Raw genomic sequence first — 19,158 nt, 5'->3', positions numbered from 1 at the left:
CTCGAGCCCCAACTAGGTTTGCACAATTTTCTATTTCTGTCTGTGGTTTTTTTTTAAATTTTCCTTCTTTCGGGGATTTTTCCATTGCGTTCATCCTCCCACGGTTGGTACAAACTTTTTATACATGGGCCCTCTCCTCTTATGCCCAACCCCAAAAAAGTATAGTTCAGCTCCCAGTTTAACCATGGTGCAAAGGTGGACACCCTTCATTCATTCTTGTCCACGTACATTTAAAAAATAAAACACAAAATAAATGAATATTTGGCGTGAATGACTGTTTGACCCTTTGGCCCGTGCGGCTTGTCCCTCCAATATAGTCGGTACAATTTGTACCATTGAGGATTGCACTGGTTGCTGTGTAGCAAAAGTGGTAAATAGAGCACAGTTAGTAGTACTTTAGCCTCAGAGAATGTAATGGGTTCAAGTCCCACTCCAGAGTATAATCCAGGCTGACACTCCAGGCAGTGCTGAGGGGCTGTTGCACTGTCGGAGATGCTGTCTTTCAGGTGAGACCGTAGGCAGATGACCGGCCTGCCCTCTCAGGTGGATGTAAAAGATACCACGGCCAATATTTGAAGAACACCATGGGAATTCTCTGGTGTCCCAGTCAATATTCCACCTTCTACTGCCGCCAATTGAACAGATTATCTGGTCATTTATCTAATTGCTGTTTGTGGGATCCTGCTGTGAGCAAGTTGGCTGCTTTATTTATTTAAGATAGCACTGACTACACTTCAAAAGTAACTCATCAGCTGTGAAGCTTTGGGATGTCCCGAAGACATGAAGGTGCTGTAGTTTTGTTCATTCTGCTTAAATATGTTCTTTTTGAATGCATTAATGTCACTACAATGACCAGAGCAACTGTTCCCTCACTGACTACTGAACCAAACATCACAGCTTACATTATCTAATCATAACCCATTGCACCCCATAGGAGATATTCTGTATTCCCAGCAGGGCTGGAGCTATGGAGTAGTATTTGAATAGCTCGATAAATTGAATCCTTTCAACCTTCAATGCATTTTATTTCCCATTGCCAATTTTCTTAGCTCCTGAAGGTGTTGACTCTTGCACCAGTGCCCTCTGATAATCATGACCGAATCTCCCACCACCAAACATCCTGGGGTTGCCATTCACCACAAACCCAACTGGACCAGCCACATAAATACTGTGGCAACAGGAGGTGGTCAGAGGCTGGGTATTCTGCAGCGAGTGTCTAACCTCCTGACTCCCCAAAGCCTTTCCACCATCTACAGGGCACAAGTCAGGAGTGTGATGGAATACTCTCCACTTGCCTGGATGAGTACAGCTCCAACAACACTCAAGAAGTTCGACACCATCTAGGACAAAGCAGCCCAATTGATTGTCACCCCATCCACCACCTTCAACACTCACTCCCTCCACCACCGGCGCACCGTGGCTGCAGTGTGTACCATCTACAAGATGCACTGCAGCAACTCGCCAAGGCTTCTTCGGCAGCACCTCCCAAACCCGTGACCTCTACCACCTAGAAGGACAAGGGCAGCAGGCGCATGGGAACACCACCACCTCCACGTTCCCCTCCCAGTCACATACCATCCTGACTTGGGAAATATATCAGCCGTTCCTTCATCGTCACTGGGTCAAAATCCTGGAGCACCTTCACCACACGGACTGCAGCGATTCAAGGCAGCTCACTATCACCTTCTCGAGGGCAAGTAAGGTAGGGTAATAAATGTAGGCCTTTATCAGTGAGGCCCACATCCTATGAAGGAATAAAAACTCTCTCAAGTGGCTATTCATGAGAGCGCCTAAACAGCGAATGCAGGCGGGCTATTTAACCACAGCAGCAATTATAGGCCGGGCCTGAACTTCACCAACGTTCACAAATGCCCATTTCCAGCACAGATGACAAAAGCAGTCAGGAACTTTTAATTCCCCTAACCCAGAGTGGTGAGACCAAGTGCAGCCCCTTTAGCCCTGTTCTAGCCGAGATCAGCCAGATATTTACTTGTTCCTTAAATGACATTACTCCCGCAGCACTGCAGTATTTGCTCAATTATGTGCTCGAACTCTGGATATAGGAGCGTGAACTCAGTAAGGGTGTGACCAACCGAGCCATATGTTCAGCTCCAGGATCGTTGACAGGGGCAGGATGGATAACCTCAGTAAACCATAGTTTATTTTCCTTTTTGGAAAAGCTGGGGCGAGGGCAGGAAGCAAAGGCCGAGGAACAATTGATGGAAGCTGCTTTTTATCATATCCCAAACACACTTCCTGCTGGTTCCTGCCCATTGTGTGCTGAAGGAAGTGCAGAGTCCCACCTCAATACAGTTCACCAGAAAAAGCCGGTGCCGTCATCCAGAATTTATCACACATCAGGTATGATAAGCTATTGTGGAGATTGCAGGTGGCTATAACTTGCTTATTGATTTTCACAAAGCTTAGCATTGTACACATTGTCTAAAGCTCTGCTGCCAGTATCCTATTTCGCTTCCAAGTCTCGCTCACCCATCACCCCAGTGTTCGCTGAAATACACTGGCTCCTGGTCCAGCAACACCTGGATTTTAACATTCCCATCAGTGTTCAAATCCCTCCATGGCCTTGACACTCCCTATCTCTAATTTCCTCCATCCCCACAACCCTGAGAACTGCTTTTCTTGATATATATTAATGACTTGGATTTGGGTGTACAGGCCACAATTTCAAAGTTTACAGATGACACAAAACTTAGAAGTATAGTGAACTGTGGCAGATGAAATTTAATGCAGAAAAGTACAAGGTGATACATTTTGCTGGAAGAACGAGGAGAGAACACAAGAACATAAGAATTAGGAGCAGGAGCAGGCCATTTGGCTCCTCAAGCCTGCTCCACCATAGAGAGGCAATATAAATTAAGGGTACAGTTCTAAAGGGGGTGCATGAACAGAGAGACCTGGGGTATATGTGCACAAATCGTTGAAGGTGGCAGGGCAGGTTGAGAAAGCAGTTAAAAAAGTATACGGGATCCTGGGCTTCATAAATAAAGGAAGAGAGTACAAAAGCAAGGAAGTTATTATGAACCTGTATAAAACACTGGTTTGGCCTCAACTGGGGTAGTGTCCCCAATTCTGGGCACCGCACTTTAGAAAGGATGTGAAGGCCTTATTAGAGAGGGTGCAGAAAAGATTTACATGCATAGTTCCAGGGATGAGGGACTTCAGTTACGTGGACAGACTGGAGAAGCTGGGGTGGTTCTCATTTGAACAGAGAAGATTGGGAGATTTGATAGATATGTTCAAAATTATGAGGGGTCTAGACAGTGCAGAGAGAGAAACTGTTCTCATTGGTGGAAAGATTGAGAACCAGAGGACACAGATTTAAGGTGATTGGCAGAATTAGCAAAGCTAACATGAGGAAAAACTCTTTTACGCAGCGACTGATTAGGATCTGAAATGCAGTGCCTGAAAGGTGGTGGAGGCAGACTCAATCGTGACTTTCAAAAGCGAGTTGGATAAGTACCTGAAGGAAAGGGCGGGAGAGTGGGACTGGCTGAAGTGCTCTTGCAGAGGCCGGCACAAACTCGACCAGCCGAATGGCCTCCTTCTGTGCTGTAACCATTCTATGATTCTGCATTCCTCCAATTCTGGCCTCTTGTGCCTCCCTGATTTTTCTGGTCCACCATTGGCGACCATGCCTTCAGCTGCCAAGGCCCAAAGTTCTGGAATTCCCTCCCTAAACCTCTCTGCCTCTCTTACGGTGCTCCTTAAAACCTCCTAGTTTGACCAAGCTTTTGGTCACCGGTCCTAATATCTCTTTCTTTGGCTCAATGTAAATTTTTGTCAGATTACGTTCCTGTGAAGCTCCTTCAGTCACTTCACTACATTAAAGGAGCTATATAAATGCATGTTGTTGTTTTGCTGCATTTGCCTACACAACAGAAATTGCACTTGAAAAGTAAATCAATGAATAGGAAACACGTGGATGCCTGAAGGACACAAGAGGTTTGAACAAGTTTATGGGAGGGCCGAATGGCCTGTTTCTGTGCTGTAGACACTTTGTAATAATTGGAAATCAAGTCAGATCCTTTGCGGAACGCCTGGCAGCTGACTCCAGAGTAAATAGCAGCGGCCTGGCAACCAACATACTTGCATTTATATAATGCCTTTAATGTAGTAAAACATTCCAAGGCATTTCACAGGAGCATTATTCAAGGAATGCTCTGCTCGGTCCACACTCCATTTAAGAGATACGCTGTAAAACAAAACAATGGACTGCTGAACAACGTTCCCTCTAAGCTGCGTCTGACCAGCTTTTGAACGGAAAATCCGGGCACGTGCGGAAATTTGAATGCTTAAAGGGGCCACGCAGCCCAAAAAAAGATTAAAGGGAACATTGCTGCCGACCTCAGACTTGTGCCAGGAGTTTATCTTAATAAAAGTTATAAAACATTCCTTCTGTGCATTGCTGGTGGCTCAGTGGGTGAAAGGAGCCAGCAACGGGGCCACACAGACTTGGAAAGAGCACAGTTTTGCTGTGTGCCAAGTGAGCCAGGCGGTGCTGAGTGTTTGGGCAAGGAGAGAATTGGGCTTGGTTAGAATTCTCCCCCTTCCAGCTGACGCTCACTGTTTAGGCTCGCACAAGATTGACACTGGGCAAAGTACCGGAAGGAATTGTCGAACAGTCAATAGTCAACGTGCTCAGGAAGAAAAAGCCACAGAGGTGCAGCAGAAAAGTAAAGCAGAGTTTGAGTGGTCAACCAGCCACATGTTGAAAATGTTCAGTGTTGACACTGATACTCCGCACAGGCATCTGGAAACATCTTGTAACAATGCTTGTTCGTGCTCTCCTGGCCGATATTAGTCACAATGCTTTACTGATTGTTTGGGTGCAGGCCTTGCTCGGCTTTGCCAAAATGCTCAAGAATCTCGACTGCACGCTTCCCCTCCCCACAAGCAACCCTTTCAGCCCACTCCCACCTGAACAAATATTTTGTTATACAAGCATATCAGCACAAAGACCAGCGATTGCTCTGTTTTCTGCATTGTTCTCCCTTCCATTTCAAAATTCTCATCCTCTGTTCAAAACCCTGAGCTCCTCCAATTCTGGTCTCTTGCTCATCAATTTCCATCGCTCCACCGTTGCCGACCGGGCCTTCAGCTGCCTGGGCCCCAAGCACTGGAATTCCCCCCCTAAACCTCGCCACCTCTCGCTCCTTCTTTAAGACGCTCCTTAAAATCTACCTCTTTGACCAAGCTTTTTGGTCGACTGTCCCAATATCTCATAATGTGACTTGGTATCAATTTTTGTCTGATGACGCTTCTGTGAAGCGCTGCACATGTTGTTTCAACTGCAGCCGCCACCAAGAACGTGTCGGATCCTTCACCATGCGACGTTCCCAAATCCACTTCAATTAATAAGCAATGGTTCAGTGCCTACCAGGTGGGTTGTTTCTCTCCTAAGCCACATCAAATCATGCCTTCAGTTGGAGAAAGTGACTCATTCAATCAAGTCCCAACTGTGTCAAGATCAAGTCGGCAGTGTGAACATACTTAATCATCCAGTGCCATAATTCCCTGTCGGCTGCAATATTGGGGAAAAAGCTGTTGGTGCAGGCTGATCCCTCGTGTCAGGGGCCTGGGCTGAGTAAGGACTCGAGAGATCTGGTATTTTGAGAGTCTGGAAAGAAGGCATCAGAAGAACGAACTTAGGAGGTATTTGAGACAGCCAAGTGAATGGAAAAGTAAATCTTTAATATGAGTAGATTAAAGAGTCGGGCAAGTATACACAGTATCAAGCTAGCAAAGGAACATTTAGGATTGATATCAGTAAGTTCTTCTTCACAGAGTGATGGACACATTGAACGGACTCCTCGGTAGAGTAGTGGAGGGGAACCCCAGAACCATTTCAGAAATAAATTAGATGCCATTACTGGGAAGTGAGGGTCTTTCTGGATGCATGAACTAAGCTGGGCTACAAGTATTTTGTGATCCTATGGGCATCTGTACTTCCCAGAGGAAGAGTCACTTCATTTTGCTGTAGCCTCTTTGATCAAAGAAATGACTGGTGCTGGGGTTACTTAAAATGGCAGAAATTAAAGTATGGATTCTGACAGTCGTAAAATACTCCACTACAATTATGCTCCCTTTTCCACCAGTGTGCTCCCTCCTCCCCCAAAGATACCGACTCTTTGCTTAGATTGAAAATTAAGTAGGTGACCAAATTACTGTGTGCCCTCCATTTGTGAGGGCCACTGGCGAAAGGGAAAAGTTTTTGGTGAACAAGCAAGTTTGACACAACAAATGAGACGCATGAAATATGAAGAAGAATCAAGTGGGTTGCATTTCCAAAAGGTTACATTAACAATTCATGACTGTACACCTCTTCACAAGTTGACGAGCACCATCGACGGGTAACAGAAAAGACTCCCGATGTGGTACTGCCTACGTGGCACCTGCTCTAGTATTTTGTTAACCGAATAATTTCTATAAAGTGTGGCTGAGCACCCGGAAACAGCTGCACTAATATGGCAGCAAGATTCCACCTCAATATACAGCTATTTTAAAGACACTGTGAAATTTTCACGGGTCCACACTAGATATCATCCCGTATTTTGCTTCATAGGTCACGCCAATAAGTGGACCTCACACAGCCCAAGATGTAAATTAGTGGCTATTGTACTGGGCCAGCAGCCCAGAGATCACCAGCTCAAATGCCATCATGGCAAGTTACGAAATTGATAAACTCGGTAATCTGTGGGATCTCGGCAGGCGAAATGATCATGCAAGGTACTGGGTTGTTGTTCATGGATATCTTTCAGGGAAGGGAATCCAACACTCCGACCCAGTCTGGTCTACACGTGACTCCAGTCCAATGCTGTGTTGTTGACTCTGAGTAGCCAATCTTGTGCACAGCAATCTCCCACAGGCAACAATGAGATAAATGACCAGATAATCTGTGTATGAATATCGGTTGAGGGTTAAATACAGCACTTCTTCAAACCAATACCATGGGATCTTTTATGTCCACCCAAGAGGCAAGAGTAATTTTGTCTGCCGAGATCCCACATATTAGAGTTTGTCAATTTCCTAACTCGCCATGATGGCATTTGAAACATAGAAACATAGAAAATAGGTGGAGTAGGCCATCCGGCCCTTCGAGCCTGCACCACCATTCAATAAGATCATGGCTGATCATTCCTTCAGTACCCCGTTCCTGCTTTCTCTCCATACCCCTTGATCCCTTTAGCCGCAAGGGCCATATCTAGCTCCCTATTGAATATATTCAATTAACTGGCATCAACAACTCTCTGCGGTAGGGAATTCCATAGGTTAACAACTCTTTGAATGAAGAAGTTCCTCCTCATCTCAGTCCTAAATAGCTTACCCCTTATCCTAAGACTATGTCCCCTGGTTCTGGACTTCCCCAACATCGGGAACATTCTTCCTGCATCTAACCTGTCCAGTCCCGTCAGAATTTTGTATGTTTCTATGAGATCCCCTCTCATCTTTCTAAACTCCAGTAAATACAGGCCCAGTCGATCCAGTTCCTCCTCATATGTCAGTCCTGCCATCCCTGGAATCAGTCTGGTGAACCTTCGCTGCACTCCCTCAATAGCAAGAATGTCCTTCCTCAGATTAGGAGACCAAAGCTGAACACAACATTCCAGGTGGGGCCTCACCAAGGCCATGTCCAACTGCAGTAAGACTTCCCTGCTCCTATACTCAAATCCCCTTGTTATGAAGGCCAACATACCATTTGCCTTCTTCACGCTTGCTGTACTTGCATGCCATCCTTCAATGACTGATGAATCATGACACCCAGGTCTCGTTGCACCTCCCCTTTTCCTAATCTGCCGCCATTCAGATAATATTCTGCCTTCATGTTTTTGCCCCCAAAGTGGATAACCTCACATTTATCCACATTATACTGCATCTGCCATGTATTTGCCCACTCGCCTAACCTGTCCAAATCACCCTGCAGCCTCTTAGCATCCTCCTCACAGTTCACACCACCACCCAGTTTTGTGTCATCTGCAAACTTGGCGATGTTACACTCAATTCCATCATCCAAATCATTCATATATATTGTAAAGAGCTGGGGTCCCAGCACTGAGCCCTGCGGCACTCCACTAGTCACTGCCTGCCATTCTGAAAAGGACCCGTTAATCCCGACTCTCTGCTTCCAGTCTGCCAACCAGTTCTCTATCCTCATCAGTACATTACCCCCAATACCATGTGCTTTGTGTGGGACCTTGTCAAAAGCCTTTTGAAAGTCCAAATACACCACATCCACTGGTTCTCCCCTGTCCTAGTTACATCCTCAAAAAATTCCAGAAGATTTGTCAAGCATGATTTCCCCTTCATAAATCCATGCTGACTTGGACCAATCCAATCACTGCTTTCCAAATGTGCTGCTATTTCATCCTTAATGATTGATTCCAACATTTTCCCCACTACTGATGTCAGGCTAACTGGTCTATAATTACCCGTTTTCTCTCTCCCTCCTTTTTTAAAAAGTGGTGTTACATTAGCTATCCTCCAGTCCATAGGAACTGATCCAGAGTCGATAGACTGTTGGAAAATGATCACCAATGCATCCACTATTTCTAGGGCCACTTCCTTAAGTACTCTGGGATGTAGACTATCAGGCCCTGGGGATTTATCGGCCTTCAATCCCGTCAATTTCCCTAACACAATTTTCCGCCTAATAAGGATATCCTTCAGTTCCTCCTTCTCACTAGACCCTCGGTCCCCTAGTACATCCGGAAGGTTTGAGTAAAACTGGGCCTCGGTTTAACGTCTCATCCGAAAGACGGTACCTGAGTGAATGCTTTTCGGTTCGCCTTGTGGAAAGACAGGAGAGTGCATGTAGTGGTACGTGCGGGATCACAGTTTCCAGTACACACAACGAGGACGTTGGTCCAGTCCCCAATATCATTTAACTAGATATTGGGCAGTAAAGAGGTACTCCGTTTTTAATTTGTTTTTACAATGTGGGCAATGTTGGTACGGTCGTGTTTACTATCTATCCGTCAGAGCTCAGTCACATTGTCATATTGCTGTTTGAGGGATCGTGATATGTGCAAATTGGCTATCACATTTCCTACATTGCAGTGACTACACTTCAAGTACTTCATTGGCTGTAAAGTGCTTTTGGATGTCCCGAGGCCGTGAAAGGCACTATATAAATGCAAGTTCTTTCTTTTATAGAATCATAGAAATGGTCAACACAGAAGGAGGCCATTCAGCCCATCGTGTCTGTGCCGGCCAAAAAAGAGCTATCCAGCATAATCCCACTTTCTAGCTCTTGGTCCGTAGCCTTGCAGATTATGGCACTTCAAGCGCATATCCAAGTACTTTTTAAATACCATGAGGGTTTCTGCCTCAATCAGCCTTTTAGGCAGTAAGTTCCAGACCCCCACTGCACTCTGGGTTAAAAAAGAGTTCTCAACTCCCCTCTAATCTTTCTACCAATTACTTTAAATCTATGCCCCCTGGTTACTGACCTCTCTGCTAAGGGAAATATCCACTCTATCTCGGCCCCTTATAATTTTATACACCTCAATTAAGTCTCCCCTCATCCTATGTTCCAAAAAAAACAACCCTATCCAATCTTTCCTCATAGCTAAAATTCTGCAGTCCTGGCAACATTCTCATAAATCTCCTCTGTACCCTCTCTAGTGCAATCACATCTTTCTTGTAATGTGGTGACCAGAACTGCACACAGTACTCTAGCTGTGGCCTTTTATTTATAAAAGCTCGTTTATTCCATGTAAATCACGAGTCTTGCCAACACCGGTTCCGCCTTCTCTTCCTTTTTCTATCCACATTCTCCATGTTGCCCTCCCTCCTGACTGACGTGCAGAGTTACGGTCCCACAGTGTTAGGTACTGGGGCCGTACCCAAGTGACCATTCATCACAAGTCACAGTCTAGGCAGAGAGGATCACCACCTAGCCATTTAACGTCAAGTGGTATCACAGATGACTCTGATGCAGTCATCACGTGCATGTCCGGCTGTAATCGGGAGCAGAAACCCTGGCATATATACATCTCCCTATTGTCACCCCCCAAAAAATTAACTCGAGAGGAACAGGGGCCGATGAGATGATCTTTGACCTTGCTAGTCTGTACAGCTCAGAAATCACTCCCTCAATTAGGGAAAGAGGTGATTCAAAAAAAGAGGGAACACAAAATTGCAAGTTATCTTTTGAAGACGAATAATCATTCACAAGCTGCAGACTTGCCAGTACATTAAAGGAAGTCACATTTATTCCATGAATGAGCAAGTGCTAAAAATCCATGAATGACTAAAGTAAACCTGGGTCGTCACTGCTGCTACTTACCTACAGAATGAAAGCAGCGCTGCACGGAGATCACAATCACCTGTAGTTATGTTATCGGCAGCACGCTAACACCTCCAGCCATGTAAACATGTTCATATCTTTCCTGCCTAAAATATGTAAATATTCTGTGAACTAATCACGCTGAATTTAAGGTAGGTGGATAGAATTCTTCAGTTGGCATTCAGTGTGCATGGACACACTGCTTTCTTCACTGGAAAAACAGACTTGGGAGATGACCATGGTCTTTCAAATGATGAAGCCAATAGATTCCGATTGGATGGACTCTGCATTCCTCCAATTCTGGCCCCTTGCATATCTGCGATTCCCATCACTCCATCATTGGCGGCTGTCTAGGCTCCAAGCTCTGGAATTCCCTCCCTAAACCTCTCTACGTCCCCCCCCCACCCTGCGCCACCTCACTACCTCTACCCCCTCCTTTAAATCACTCCTTAAAACCTACCTCTTTAACCAAGCTTCTGGTCACCTGCCCCAACAGCTCCTCACATGGCTGGGTGTTAAATGTTGTCTGGTAACACTCCTGTGAAGCGCCTTGGGATGTTTTACTATGTTAAAGATGCTATATAAATACAAGTTGTTGTTGGCTGTTTGGAATTGAGTGAGGGAGAGAGGCGCACAGGGATAAAAGGAAATTTATAAGTGGTTGTTTGTGTACAAACTTCAAAAAAGATAAAGATTGAACATGTCGGACATTTAAAAAACACAAATCTGAAACAAGATGTGTTGGAAATAGACAGCTAGCCCTTCGGTATGTCGAGAGAAAATAATAGAATTTTGGGTAGGGAACTGGATCAGTGTCGTGAAACTTGTCTTTTCACTGGCTTGTTGTGTATAAGAGCATAAGAGATAGGAGCAGGAGTAGGCCATTCAGCCCTTCGAGCCTGCTCCGCCATTTAATACGATCATGGCTGATTTGATCTTGGCCTCAACTCCACTTTCCTGCCCGCTCTCCATAATCCTCGACTCCCCAATAGTTCAAAAATCTGTCTATCTCCACCTTAAATTTATTCAATGACCCAACCTCCACAGCTCTCTGGGGTAGAGAATTCCAAAGATTCACGACCTCAGAGAAGGAATTCCTCCTCATTTCCATCTTAAAAGGGCGACCCCTTAATCTGAATCTATGCCCCCTATTTATAGATTCCCTCACGAGGGGAAACATCCTCTCAGCATCTCCAACACATTCTGCTATTACTTATTGAACTGCGAAGAGAATGGCCAGGTTACATCCGATTCTACCACTGATCAACTGTGAAACAAGCAGGGCAAAGAAAGGGATGGAATAAGAAGATGTAAAGCAAATCAATAACCATGTGAATGTCACAACACTGATCACTAACCACCCAATTACACAGCAGGTCTAGAAAGAGAATCGTTCACCTACCGAATGTCCCCCTGGACCACCCTCTTGCCCACCCTCCCCCGCTAATCAGTGTTTCAATCCTTCTCTCATCAATTCCATCCCGCCCCATTCAGAATCTTCACCTGAAGGACGTCAAGCCTTAGCTTCTGTATAGTTTCACAGACCATTCCTGTACCACCGCTCCTCACAATAGCTCATCACAGCCTGAACAGTGCACGCTGCAACCTACCGAACCGTAAGAGGACATTACAGCTAAACCCAATCACCTGGGCCACAGGTACACTTTCGGCATGGATCACGGAGTACACAGCAGAAGCAGAAACATGGGCAATTTTACGCTCTCTGATTCAAGGGTGCTGAGGCCAACAGCAGCCCACCAACTACCACCCTGGATGACAGCCAGCATAGACTAAGGATCAAACCCAAGACCCATGTAGCTCAGACACCACTACATTCTCGACAAAGTTCCAACTTTATAAAAGCCAGCCATGGCTCAGATGGTAGCACGCTCACCTCAAAGTCAGAAGTTTGTGGGCTCAAGCCCCACTCTAGACAATTGAGCACAAAATCTAGGCTGACTCTCTAGTGCTAAGGGAGTGCTGCACTGTCAGAGGTGCCATCTTTTGGATGAGATGTTAAACTGAGGCCCCGCCCGCTTTCTCAGGTGGACACAAAAGATTCCATGGCACTGTTTTGAAGAGCAGCAGCGGCATTATCTCCGGAGTCCTGGTCAATATTTATCCCTCAACCAACATCACTAAAAACAGATCATCTGGTCATTTATTTCACTGATGTTTGTGGGAGCTTGCTGTGCGCAAATTGGCTGCCACATTACAATAGCGACTGCACTTCAAAAAGTACTTCATTGTCTGTAAAGCTCTTAGGACATCCTGAGGTGCTGAAAGGCGCTACAGAAATACAAGTCTTCCTTTCCAATTCAGGCTGAGTCAGTAATCACACCATTTCAAATGTGCATGTTCACAGCTCCACCACACTATTGAGGGCAATAATTCCTGTAAACCAGTTCACCCTAACATGCTCTTTAGAGAAAGCCTTTACTTGACAAAAATATAAAGAGTTGGAAACAATCCTAGTTGTTGGTATTTTTAATAGTTCTAGGTCTATGATGACAAGTCCCAGTTAAACAAGAAACTCGGACAGTTTCCTTACCTCGATATCTTGAAGACTAAAGTCATTCTGATCTTTGAAGTTTGCTGTCCCTGCACTCAGTTCCATCAGCATTTTGGCAATTTCGGGCTTTATTGCTGCCGTGAGTCTGCTTGCTGCCTCCATGACATGTACCTGCACGTCTTTCAGTTGCATAGCTGCTTTGGAATAATGCGAATGTCGAAAAACGCTGCTGAAGAGGTCCGTGAGGAGGGTGCTGGCTCGGCAGAAGACGTTTAGTGCATCCAGGTATTTGGAGATTCCCTGCTGGATGTCGGCGATCTGGGTGGTGGGGGACACGGGGCTGGGGCAGCTGGCGGGGGTACTGGGTGCCAGCGAAGGTGAGGTGGCGGCGGTGGATGCCATGGGTGCGCTCAGGGTCCTGCCTAGCTCAGGCATTGGGTACTGCTGGTGTTGCTGCCCTTTCTGCTTGGACCCGCCGAGCAGAAACCGCCGCTTGTAGTCCATTTTATTTTCCTGAGCACTGCAACAATACATAAGTGACAGTGCTCTCTCCGTGGGTCCGTCCTTTCCTTGGGTTTGGTTTTATGTAAAAAGTCTTATCAAGGTAGCAATTTTCTTCCGGTCAAACCTTTCAAACAACTTTGAACGCGGAAAATTCTGCAAAAGAGTTGAGTGTCACGTGCATAATTTTAGCTCTGGAGCATGCCTGAAGGCAAGCATTTTTCACACACACACACACGCACACACACACACACACACACACACACACACACACACCGTCCGTCAGCCCAGGAGATGGTAGCTGAGTGGGTCAACTATACTAGTCTTCGGTGCTCGGTGCAGCCCTGCTGCAGCCCATCAAGTGCGGAGAGATAATAATTAAAAAAAGGAGCCCAGGAGCTTTTCAGAACTGGTCACCGGTGCTCTGTCTCCGACCCCTGCACCTTCACCAGCGGGTCCGACTTTCCAGAGAAGAGCTACACAGCGAGGCTACACTTGGCAGGGTCTAGCAAAGCCTCACGCTATCCCCGTGATTACAATCAAACCAGCCGCAGCGGCCAGTTGGAGGAGTCAGTGCCATTTCACTCCCTGAAAGGAAACAGGGGCGGGGAGGTGAAAGAGAGCGCGCAGACCCAGAATGAATGGCAATCCGCTGACCAGTGGGATTAGCACTACTGTCTTTTTGTTTCGAATTGTGTGATGCTGATGAACACTCTGGCTCGCTCCAACACACAGAAGCGGAAACACCTCTACAAAGCGAACACTAAAAAAAAAATCAAAATCAGCAGACCTACAAAAAAATGGACGAAGACACTGATCAACAGCGAAGTTAAACTTAAAATATTAGCTACTCAGTGCTTGGACTATTACTTAAAGCCGTCCGCATTACTTCTGTCCCGTGTTCAGTTCAAGTTCTTCAAAGAATTTTTGACAGATCCAGTCGGTCAATCGTAGTTCACTTGGATGTAGTGTTTCAACCTTAACACAAACAGAAACTCTCGAGTTGCTGCGACTCCAGTAGATTTCACAGGCTGCCTCGTCCTCCCGTCATACGTGTTGGGCTTTTATGCTTGCTGAGGTAGTTTGAGATCGACAGCGGAAACAAGTGGTGCTCCCAGATTGATTATGCACTCCTTTGCAGTCTGAAGCAGGAGAGCATTAACGTATTGCTAAGGCCTCTAGGTCATTTCCTGCAATAAAGAAAGAGAAATCAATCCAAACAGTACATTTGCTGCGAGGAAGTTAAAATTCTAGCTTTAAGCGTCTCCTGAGATTGTAACTAGGCGCTGTTCGGGGGAAGGGGCAGAAGGGGAAACCAACTGGCCATTTCAACTTTAATTTTTCAAATTATGCCAAATCCATAGACCAAAGGGGCAGCTAGATAAACACATGAGGGAGAAAGGAATAGAAGGGTAAGTTAATGGGCGAGAGGAAGAGGGGTGGGAGGAGACTCATATAAACAAGGCCACGAACCAGTTACACCGAATGACCTGTTATGTAATTCTATGTAAAATGATCCCTTATTCATAAAGTTCAATATTGGACTTCAACGTTTAAGTTGCTTTTAATCCTGAAGCTCTGGTCCTCTCCCACCCCCACCGTCTCCCCCAACCAACCAGTAGCCACATAAATGTTATACAATATGCTGTGAGGAAGACTAGTATTCCACTGGGTCTTCCAGACTGCTACTAGTCTAGTTGGGGCTCGTGAACACTGGTGCAGCAGCATACTTGAATGGGTGGCATCATGACACCACGTGCAGACATCATTACTCAGTACACGCGCACTGGCCAGAATGGCAGTCAGCTCTGCACAAGCATTGAATTCTGGGCCCATCACAGATAGCAGGAATACCAACGGCACATTACTAAATAAATTCAGGAGAGCTCAGCTAGAGGTCACTCCCCCGACACCCATGCGGTCATGTAACAGAAGATTTAGCCTTCCATCCTTTGCGGTGATGCGGTGCAGAGAGCTTCACTATTTTTCCCACACAGAATTTGAATACCTTTGCCAGTACCTTTATTTCCTCAATACTTTCCCCTCCTCTCCTGAGGTGGTTCCACGAGCCTCGCTGCCTCTGATAGCTTGCCAAAGTGGCCAATTATCATGTATTTTATTCTCCATTCTCTGTATATGGGTGTCGCTGGCAAGGCCGACATTTATTGCCCATCCCTAATTGCCCTCAAGAAGGTAGTGGTGAGCCGCCTTCTTGAACCGCTGCAGTCCGTGTGGTGAAGGTGCTCCCACAGTGCTGCTAGGGAGGGAGTTCCAGGATTGTGACCCAGCGACGATGAAGGAACGGCCGATATATTTCCAAGTCAGGATGGTGTGTGACTTGGAGAGGAACTTGCAGGTGGTGGTCTTCCCATGCGCCTGCTGCCCTTGTCCTTCTAGGTGGTAGAGGTCGTGGGTTTGGGAGGTGCTGCCGAACATAAAAGGCATTTTGAAAGATATCATAGCCAAGCTGGCGCCTGTCCTTACCAGACATACACACGGGGCAGTTATCAGACAGGGACTTGCAGTCAATTGTAGCGTCCCAGCTACAGCCTACAGCTGAGATCAGCTAACTGAGCACAGGCCGGAGAGCGAGCCTGCAGGACTTTGTGGCTCAACAACAAACCAGCCAGTAACTTTACCCACTCGCATCGCAACCTGGGGAAGAGTGTCCTATAAGTAGATGGGATTGCCAAAGTCCTTTGCTCTCGCTCTCCCTCTCTCTCCAACCCGCACAATTCAATTTCAACAAACAACACAACAATCAATAGAGAATGTGAGTGCGCGAGGGGAGAGCACGGAGCGTGCATGAGCGGTAATAATACTCAGTACTCAAGACCGAAGTCCTGAAAAATTAACATTACATCTTGTAGTATTACTACTCAAACAGGTTTTTACCTTAAATCTATGCATTTCCTCGTGAAAGTTCCAACAGAGTTTCAGAAATCTGGAGATAGTGTAGGAGTTGGAGCAGTCTCAGGAACATACATACATCTCAAACTTCATCCACAGCAGGGTGCTTGAAGTCATGGTAACATTATTGTTTTTAATTACATTTCCACTGTATGGAGAGTTCTACAGTGAGGCTGACAGCACTACTCATATTTATATAGCGTCTTTCATGATCTCGGTGTTCCAAAGCGCTTCACAGTCAATGTAGTACTTCTAGAAACATAGAAAATAGGTGCAGGAGTAGGCCATTCGGCCCTTCGAGCCTGCACCGCCATTCAATGAGTTCATGGCTGAACATGCAACCTCAGTACCCCATTCCTGCTTTCTCGCCATACCCCTTGATCCCCCGAGTAGTAAGGACTATATCCAACTCCTTTTTGAATATATTTAGTGAATTGGCCTCAACAACTTTCTGTGGTAGAGAATTCCACAGGTTCACCACTATCTGGGTGAATAAGTTTCTCCTCATCTCAGTCCTAAATGGCTTACCCCTTATCCTTAGACTGTGACCCCTGGTTCTGGACTTCCCCAACATTGGGAACATTCTTCCTGCATCCAACCTGTCTAAACCCGTCAGAATTTTAAACGTTTCTATGAGGTCCCCTCTCATTCTTCTGAACTCCAGTGAATACAAGCCCAGTTGATCCAGTCTTTCTTGATATGTCAGTCCCGCCATCCCGGGAATCAGTCTGGTGAACCTTCGCTGCACTCCCTTCAATAGCAAGAATGTCCTTCCTCAAGTTAGACCAGAACTGTACACAATACTCCAGGTGTGGCCTCACCAAGGCCCTGTACAACTGTAGCAATACCTCCCTGCCCCTGTACTCAAATCCCCTCGCTATGAATGCCAACATGCCATTTGCTTTCTTAACCGCCTGCTGTACCTGCATGCCAACCTTCAATGACTGATGTACCATGACACCCAGGTCTCATTGCACCTCCCCTTTTCCTAATCTGTCACCATTCAGATAATAGTCTGTCTCTCTCTTTTTACCACCAAAGTGGATAACCTCACATTTATCCACATTATACTTCATCTGTCATGCATTTGCCCACTCACCTAACCTATCCAAGTCACTCTGCAGCCTCATAGCATCCTCCTCGCAGCTCACACTGCCACCCAACTTAGTGTCATCCGCAAATTTGGAGATACTACATTTAATCCCCTCGTCCAAATCATTAATGTACAATGTAAACAGCTGGAGCCCCAGCACAGAACCTTGCGGTACCCCACTAGTCACTGCCTGCCATTCTGAAAAGTACCCATTTACTCCTACTCTTTGCTTCCTGTCTGACAACCAGTTCTCAATCCATGTCAGCACACTACCCCCAATCCCATGTGCTTTAACTTTGCATATTAATCTCTTATGTGGGACCTTGTCGAAAGCCTTCTGAAAGTCCAAATATACCACATCAACTGGTTCTCCCGTGTCCACTCTACTGGAAACATCCTCAAAAAATTCCAGAAGATTTGTCAAGCATGATTTTCCTTTCACAAATCCATGCTGACTTGGACCTATCATGTCACCTCTTTCCAAATGCGCTGCTATGACATCCTTAATAATTGATTCCATCATTTTACCCACTACTGATGTCAGGCTGACCGGTCTATAATTCCCTGTTTTCTCTCTCCCTCCTTTTTTAAAAAGTGGGGTTACATTGGCTATCCTCCACTCCATAGGAACTGATCCAGAGTCAATGGAATGTTGGAAAATGACTGTCAATGCATCCGCTATTTCCAAGGCCACCTCCTTAAGTACTCTGGGATGCAGTCCATCAGGCCCTGGGGATTTATCGGCCTTATATCCCATCAATTTCCCCAACACAATTTCCCGACTAATAAGGATTTCCCTCAGTTCCTCCTTCTTACTAGACCCTCTGACCCCTTTTATATCTGGAAGGTTGTTTGTGTCCTCCTTAGTGAATACCGAACCAAAGTACTTGTTCAATTGGTCTGCCATTTCTTTGTTCCCCATTATGACTTCCCCTGATTCTGACTGCAGGGGACCTACGTTTGTCTTTACTCACCTTTTTCTCTTTACATATCGATAGAAACTTTTGCAGTCCGTCTTAATGTTTCCTGCAAGTTTCCTCTCGTACTCTATTCTGAAGTATGGTCACTGTTGTGCTTGAAGGGGTGACTGCACAGTAACCACTGTATTTTCTATCACAACAAGCATCTAAGTGACAATCAGGAAACTTAACATACAAGGCATTAACTTCACACGCTGCTGCAACATTTTCCAAGAATTATCATCACGCAGGAGACTCCATGGCTAGATAACATTGCAGTTCTGTGGCTGATCCCAAAGCACTATTCACATCTCCCTCATATAACTCTCCAACTGTTCCATACATTTTCCCACACGACCTGCCCGCGCTCACTTCCCGGGACAGTCCGATCAACAACCTCACTACCTTCCGTATAAATCCATGAAATCTGAACTGTCCATGCACCTTCCTTCCAAACCTGGGTCTGTGTCTGCACTGCCGGATGTACCATCTTTCGGATGAGACGTTTAATGTCTGCTCTCTCAGGTAGAGGTAAAAGATCCCATGGCACTGTTTCAAAGAAGAGCAGGGGAGTTCTCTCCGGTGTCTTGTCCAATCAACATCACTACAACAGATTATCTGGTGATCACATTGCTGTACACAAATTGCCTGCAAAGTGCTTTGAGACATCCTGAGATCATGAAAAGCACTATATAATGCAAGTTCTTTCCTTCCTTTTGTGTAGCCTGCGTCTAGTGTTTGTGGCAAACTTGAACATACCAGGATTCGATGTGAAGAATTTTAACCCAAGCCTCCTCACAGTAAACAATAACAGGCTTTCAATTTCTGTTTCTAGCTCAGAATCTGCAAAGCTAGGTAGAGGTTTAGTCGCCATTTC

At 45.8% G+C, this 19,158-nt stretch overlaps 1 protein-coding gene across 6 annotated transcripts in view; it reads right to left on the bottom strand.

Moving 5' to 3' along the window:
* The window catches only part of garre1 (granule associated Rac and RHOG effector 1), a 132,254-nt gene that overhangs the window by 73,132 nt on the left and 39,964 nt on the right, over positions 1–19,158 (bottom strand). For 3 of the 6 annotated variants that reach the window (XM_070898320.1, XM_070898316.1, XM_070898317.1), the window contains exon 2: positions 12,858–14,509. In XM_070898320.1, the coding sequence (XP_070754421.1) occupies positions 12,858–13,352 (495 nt within the window). In that variant the 5' untranslated portion in view covers positions 13,353–14,509. The remainder of the gene's footprint in view (positions 1–12,857; positions 14,510–19,158) is intronic. The other 3 variants (XM_070898318.1, XM_070898319.1, XM_070898321.1) reach the window with 3 other exon arrangements.

This window comes from Pristiophorus japonicus, chromosome 13 (genome assembly GCF_044704955.1).
Source record: "Pristiophorus japonicus isolate sPriJap1 chromosome 13, sPriJap1.hap1, whole genome shotgun sequence".
Taxonomy (NCBI): domain Eukaryota; kingdom Metazoa; phylum Chordata; class Chondrichthyes; family Pristiophoridae; genus Pristiophorus; species Pristiophorus japonicus.
The sequence above is the reverse complement of the archived record's forward strand: the minus strand, read 5'-3'. Positions and strand labels throughout refer to the sequence as shown.